Here is a 7,811-nt window from a genome sequence, read left to right on the forward strand (position 1 = left end):
GTGTACCTGGTATTCTCTACTGGCTTAGCTCTAGTGTCTACTCTGTAGAAATTACTTTTGCTAACTGGTGATTGGGATTATCATAACATGGGTTTAATCTGTGCATTAAATCATATTTCATATTACATAACACCAAACTCTTGCTATTGCTTCTATCTTTATTATTGCCAAAGATTGATGATAAGGGGTCAATTTTAAGAAGAATCAAACTGTTATTGAGTTTTTGATTTGCATGAAAGTCTGTTAAACCTAGTTAGACATATTGTTGTTTTCCTTGTGGATTTGTGTTGTAATCTCATTAACCCTACTGGTAGTCCCCTGACAAGTGACTGTGTGTGCTTGTAGTCTGTTGTAGTGAGTGTTCAACCCACCATGGTGCTATCTTACATTTGAGCTGTAGGCAACTCTTATCAAGTTTCCTATAGATGATTAAAGGAGTGATAGATGTTGTATTCACTATCTATGATGCAAGTAGTTGTTCTTTAGCTTTCCATAGATCAATATAGGTTATTGTGGTGTCTAAGGAATGCAGTTTTGATTATATGAATGGAGGGAGTAAAGATTTATAGTTTGTGAAAATGACAGTCTACATGAAACTAACCCCAGGGATGCATTGTTTCTGTCTGGTGTAGAATTTGAAGGCCCCGCCTTGCGAGTCCCCCCCATCGGCGTGATGCGCGACGCCGAGGCCATGGACATCCCCGCGTCCGACAAGACCTCCATAGACAACGGCTGCGTGGAGCTCTCGCTTCCCGGCACGCCGCTGTCCAGCGACAGCTCGCGCAGCGGCAACAGCGTGAGCAGCACGCGCCAGCTCCTGAGCACGCCCAGTAACGTGCAACTGGAGGAGGAGGAGGAGACAAACATCTCGCCACTGCTGGCATGAAACTAGTCGTAACAGCCGCAGGGGGTAACACAGCTAACGTAACGGCTCCCTCGTCCCCGCCTTTCGTGATCTTTTGAAATCGTCTCGTAGACAAACCTGTACATGTCAACTGTAGCCTTACTCATGTGTGCTCCGTGTATATTCCTCTTCAAATACGTACTAAACAGATACTTCTCCGCCCTGCCCTGTCTGTAGAGTACTGTGTAGTTTGTTGTGTTGTTGATTGACGTAGTTGTGGACTGTCTGTCCACTCCTGTTACCATCCATGGCTGTTGGGACTAGTTGGGATGCCACAGGGGCGAGCACCTCCTCCACATGCACCCTCCAGGCTGGACCGGTCATCATCCTTCTGATTCTCACCACAATAACGTACTGCTGAAAACCTAGTTGTCTTTTTTTAACCTACAGTTGTATACGGTTTATTGAAAGCAGTTACTGTACTGTCATCATCCTTCTGATTCTCACCATAATAACGTACCAAGTCTACTGCTGAAAACCTAGTTGTCTTTTTTTAACCTACAGTTGTATACGGTTTATTGAAAGCAGTTACTGTACTAGATTGTAAAGCTTTCATTTGATGATTCTTGCATCAAAATCTTCTCATTTACAATATGTAAACAAAAATCCAGACTGATTATGTTTAAATATTTTTTCATACCTCTCTATGAGTATCTGAGTATTCCAAACTCTTTTTGTTTTGTTGAGTTAGTAAGTACTTTGTAACCACTGTATAGGAAATAAATGTTTTAGAATTCAGACTCTTAGTGTTGTATTGTGCACCTGACTTTTATTTGCACTCTCTTGAAATGTTTTGTGGAAAAGATCATAGAAACAAATAATCAGATTCGTTTAGCCTAACAATGAATCTATTGTGGATCAGAAATCATGATCAAACCTTAGCTGCCTAGTAACACAGTAATGCAATATCACCAGGATTGATATAAATGACTAAAAAATATTATGGCATGGCACTTTCACTGATATACCTGTACTTCTATATGCGTCTTGTTAAATTCTTAACGTTATATTGCTCTGCTGGATTGTGTAAATATGCTTGTATGTATCTTACGCAGATGAAGAATTTTCATGCCATGATAGAATTTTGAATTTCCTTTACATAAGGAAGTATGAGAATGATACCAACTGTAAAATGATGCATAATTTTTGGAAAGACTTTCTGTCACATAAAAAAGATATTGATGTAAAGAAAAAAGATTGATTGTAGCACACAGTTCTGTCTGTGTTTAATAATGGGTTGAGTTGGGTACCATGTAAAGCTTTTAGCCATAGTCAATAAATAATTAATGCTGTACATTTTGTGTGTTTTTACTTTGTAGTGAATGAATTATTATTACGAATGACTGAATTGAGACAGTAGAAATAAGTTTCAGAAAGATAGGTAGATATATAAAATTTAGACAGACTTATGACAATACATGGGACGAAATTAAGCACGGCCAAAACCAACGGTGAGAAAGAAGTGCGAGGGAGAAATGTGTTCTAGATATAAAAGAAGCTGCGGTATTTAAACAAACGCGCATGGTCTTGTGTGTTTTGTCAATTGCATTAACTAGCTAAGTCTGCCTTTTTCTGCCACGTGTGTGTGTTTATCATTGGCAGTCATATAGCAAACAAGGCATTACACATTCACAGCTTATATTTACTGGTAAATGGAACTACATTGTATCAAAAAGTCTCTCTTCAAGCAACATGCGAGAAAAATCAGAATCACATGCCTGGATCTACATGTACGCGACAAAGTATGTATGTGATAAAAAGCCGTGTCACAGTGCCACCTATCAATACAGATTGGTATTGCAAGAACATAAGCTCATAATGTCATAAGCGCTTCAATGTTGTTTGGTAACGTTACCACAAATGAATAACTCGCAAATTTGACTGTGTATTATAAACACAGTTATGTTAGGAAGTTCACGCACTGATAATTGATAATTAGTTTAATTCAATCACATTCCATAAAATCTTCTGAAACTGGACGAGGTAACGAAATTACCTACTGAAAGAACAAGTATGGAAGTTATATTGCTTAAACGGGAACCATGTGCCTCCTGGCGGCTGTCCTTGGTAGTGCAGCAGAATTTTTGGTTTTTATATGTTTTGTTCTAGACATGCTCTGATCTGGATGTTTGGGTTGCAGGTAGCTTTAGACGTCATGATGAAGTGGTATGTAGGTTTGGGTCCCCTAGCAGTTAATTTTGGAACTTCATTTTTGTTTAATAAATATTTGAAAGAGGATATCTAAAGAAAGAAAGAAAGAAGTCACGTTTCCCGTCGGCTGAGCAGACAAATCACATGACCCCTATCCTGACCCTAATGATTCCTCCCCTGTTGCCCTTTGACCCTTCCTTCCGACCCCTGCAAACTCATTCGTGGCTAGTCGTTCCACGGTACGGTTGCATTCGTGACGGTGAGCTCACTACCCTAATTGTGTGTATGTTGTCTGTGAAATAGACGGGAAACTTAGTTCTCTTCGGAGCTTGCGAAGAAGAGAATGGATTTCGATCATTTTGAGCATGCAAATAGCTTATACAGAGATGCTCACAATTCGATGCAAGTCATGCAAATTATGACTTTTGCATGTTTGTGAGAAAATTGTATTATTCTAGTGTTTTTCATAACAGAACTTACAGAACTTCAACACATGTAGGAAATGTAATCAATGGCAAATAGAACATTCACAGATACCAAACATGTAAATTAGGGTCTAATTTGCATACCTGATATGAAACTGCCACAATTTCTGTATGGGAAATGATTGAAATTTCATACTTGTAGCAACACACACACACACACACACACACACACACACACACACACACACACACACACACACACACAAACCCAAAACGTTGTCCTTGTTGCGAATTACTAATTGATAACAGATATAAACAAGTTTATATTTCTGTAGCCAAACCAGGTTGAAACATCGTACTCTGTGGTCGATTTGACGTTGCCTGTCCGTTGTTGTCGACGAAGACTACGCAATATGCTTAACAAGTCTAAATTGTAGCTCAATTGAAAAGGCTACAACAACAAAAAAACAGCACTTAATCAGAAAACAAGATGAAAGGTCCCCAACAATGTCCGGACATGCCACACTGAGCAAACCCCAGATTAATACAAAACACCGTTAACGTTTTTTTTCATAAAAAAATTCCACCAAAGCGTTATTAGTCTGTGCGCTAGGCTCAAACTGATGTTTATTCAAATTTCCAGCATGGCAACAAGAATTCAGATTCTAGTCACACTGTAAACAAAGAACATCATGGTATATTGTCGCTTCTTCTCGAAATGAGGGCATCTATTTACTAAATTGTCTATTGTTGAAAATATTCTTTCCTTTCTCTGGTAATTGCAGAAGAAGAAAACTGGCCATCTATTCATTGTAATTACACATGTACCGGAAATGTTCTTTAAACGCTTCCATTGGGCACAAGTCAGGCCCTGTATACTTTTCAGACAACATAATTTACCATTTCAAGTACTGGGGGAGGGGGGGGGTCTCCACGCCTCACACCTTCAATCGTACCGTCCAGAATGCCACAGAACAGTCAGAAACTGAGGGGTTACAAAACACTTGAATATTTATTACAGCTCTCCAAACTTTAACATCACATTTCTTTCCTCTAGTACATTATACACCCTGTGTGGTGGTGCCAATATCAGTCATATTTGAGCAATCGTCCAGGACAATGTCCTGTCACACTTCCAAGTCTAACTTCTATAATTACAAGAACATTATTTTTGCATTATTGATACATTTTTCATTATTACATTAAAGTTACTATTTCATGCCTACCATATCGCAATTACCAGCTCATAATTGTTGTGGAGGTGCCAATATCAGTCATATTGGAGACAATGTCTTGTCACACTTCCACTTCTATTATTACAAGAACATCATTTTTGAATTAGTGATACGTTTCTCATTTTTACATTAACATGATTATTTCATGTCTATCATATCTCAGTCACCAGCCTTTCGTTCACAACATCATATTTCCAAGACTGAAAGTCTTTGCAAGACTCCATCACTCAACATCAACATTTTAAACCGTTCACTTCTGCAATTACATGACAGCATTACACAATATTAAAGATACCACAGTGAGCAGTTCATGATTATTGTGCATGAGAAGCGTTTTGCTCCTTCAATATTCAACATCAACATTTAAAGCTGTTCACTTTTGTAATCACATGACAGCATTACACAATATCAAAGATATTATAGTGAACGGTTCATGATTATTGTGCATGAGAGGCATTTTGCTCCTTCAATATTCAACATCAAAATTCAAAGCCGTTCACTTGTGCAATCACATGACGGCATGACACAATATTAAAGATACCACAGTGAACAGTTCATGATTATTGTGCATGAGGAGCATTTTGCTTCTTCAATATTCAACATCAAAATTCAAAACCGTTCAATTCTGCATGCATTCACATGACAGCTTTACACAATATTAAAGATATCGGAGGGAACAGTCACATTGTGCATAAGAAGTATTTTGCTTCTGCGTTGTTGTTTTTTCTTTCAGAGTGCAACTATATACAATTATTTTCAATATTGAAATAACCCCAAGTCATGCCAACTATATGATATGTATATGATCTATATTACACACCGGGGTTAAGTCAAACATGTATTACATGTTGATGATATACATGCCAATTCTACTTCTTTTCTGTTTTTATTATTTTGCAGAACAGTATTATTTCACATTGCCTTGTCATCTATACATGGACTCTGGAATTGTATATCAAAATGCCCAAAGAATATTTGGTTTTCGTGCATTAAGACATCCTGTGTATAATATTCAGTCATATTTGCTAGAATGTACATCAGAACAAGGAGGTTATGTGGACAACTGCTTACTTCACAATTCCGTCACCTTTAGCATGGTAACCACCCCACCGGAAGCTCCCGGAATCTCTACGGTGCAGCGAGTGTTGCCCGCCCGCCCAGGGCTATTAGCACATGGTGGGGAATTTGAACGCTGTTATTTCGCTCCCTACAAGATATCAGTAATCAGAAAGATCGAATGGAAAAAAGGCCAGTTGGACCTGTGAGTAGGGCTGCTATAGTGCTATGGTAAAGAATGTAAAACAGTTATGCTCAATTAAGCTGAAGCATGAAGCTTTTTAATGTAGCTAGTGGTGGTGCAATGCGGCTTTCCAACAGCTCGCAATTTTTGGCCAAGAACACCGGGTACCCCTACTCTTCTCGATAAGTGTGTTGGGTTCCCAGGCAGATTTGCATGATATTTTCTCCCTGCGTACAAGGATGCATCCACCAAGTAGTAACCATGCATGCCTCTGGATCAGTCGCGTGTTCGAATCCCAACCAGACTCTTTTGTGATAAGAGTTACACTTCATCAGCTTTCTTTCTTTTAACAATGTATACTTTTTTTCTCCTGGCATAAGTTGTACACTTCCAATATACAGTCATTAAGGAAAATTGCTATGATTTCATAACAAATAAAATATCATTGTCAGTTACCATTGTTGAGAATATTTTACATAGAGATTGGCACCACCAATACTATTGTTATAATACAATTGATGATATATCAATAAATATGTATTTACAATAATTATTACTTCTAGGTATGGAACTTTCACAACACACATCGTCGAACCTAGCAGAAGCATAATGGAACGTGCCTAGAAGAAAAAAATTCTGCTATAAACTATTTGATATTATAAGTGGTATATGTAGTTTCTTTAGGAACAACAAAACCTGTATATATACAATACATACAGCGAACAGATATGCTTAGGCAGAATCCTAGGTATCCTCCTTCGTGGTTTCCAGAATCCAAAGTGTAAAGTTCTGTAATTACAAATCTTAGAAAAATTCTTCAAGATAAGATGTTTAATGAAGACTAGTACATAAAGTACATGCTATAGCCTAGATACTGTCCTGAGGAAAACCACCTCAGTGCCATATTTGAACATAAGCAGGACAGAATCCAGGCCATACATTATTTCAAGAGAGTTCTGTGCAATTTCGGTGGGTGTCAAAATGTACTTTTATGACCCGAATTTCACGGACACTGTAGTATAGACTGGGGTTTTCACATCATTTTTGGTGTCCTATTCTTTAGATTTTAATCCCTGTATCGATATCATGTGCAAAATTGATCTTTAGATGATTTTCACGACCTCAAAATGTCAATGTTTTTTATGACCTTTTAAGAATTAGAACATACTTTGTACAATTTACTTTAGGAGACTGAATTTCAGGTAGAATGTACTTTTCACATCATTTCCGGTGTCCCTTTCTTCAGATTTTAATCCCTGTATAAAAATCATGTACAAAATTGATAAATAAGTCACAATCTCAAAATTGCAAATTTTGTGTGACCTTTGAAGAATTAGAACACACCATTTTTGGTGTCCTTTTTCTGATATTTAGCCCTGTATCTCAAATCTCAAAATTGCAATTGTGACCCGTTGAAAATATGAATATACTAAAATTTGCTTCTACGAGTTAACAGATTGACTGTTGTCTCATGACATCCCCAAATTTTAGCTCCATAATTTTTAATCACCCAGAAACCTTTGTTGAACCAAACAAATTTCAAGCAGGCATTTAGACGTCTAGACAGAATTGAGACAACTAGCAGCGTTAGTCCACAATGGTACAAACTCTGTGAATTTCACAATGACAGAAAATAAATTGCATGAATATGGCTGATTTGTAGAAAAATATTTCCATAAAAAATTCTCGCATGTCTTTTTTGATTGTACTTGATTAATTATCCAAATTGGGTAGAGAGGTGGAAAGTTATCAATGCCAGTCAAATGACCAAGTATTATCATCAAATGTCAAGATAATCAAGTGGACAAATATGTAATGGAACAGTCTCATAAATTGCTTCGGGTGTGTTTGCCGGT

The 7,811-nt window shown here is 37.5% G+C and overlaps 1 protein-coding gene across 7 annotated transcripts in view; it reads left to right on the top strand.

Moving 5' to 3' along the window:
- Positions 1-2,198, top strand: part of LOC136439958 (probable E3 ubiquitin-protein ligase MGRN1) — a 45,318-nt gene extending 43,120 nt beyond the window's left edge. For 5 of the 7 annotated variants that reach the window (XM_066435649.1, XM_066435651.1, XM_066435652.1 and 2 more), the window contains one exon: positions 633-2,198. In XM_066435649.1, the coding sequence (XP_066291746.1) occupies positions 633-886 (254 nt within the window). In that variant the 3' untranslated portion in view covers positions 887-2,198. The remainder of the gene's footprint in view (positions 1-632) is intronic. The other 2 variants (XM_066435654.1, XM_066435653.1) reach the window with 2 other exon arrangements.
- Positions 2,199-7,811: the final 5,613 nt, after the last annotated feature.

Source organism: Branchiostoma lanceolatum, chromosome 8 (assembly GCF_035083965.1).
Source record: "Branchiostoma lanceolatum isolate klBraLanc5 chromosome 8, klBraLanc5.hap2, whole genome shotgun sequence".
Classification (NCBI taxonomy): Eukaryota; Metazoa; Chordata; class Leptocardii; order Amphioxiformes; family Branchiostomatidae; genus Branchiostoma; species Branchiostoma lanceolatum.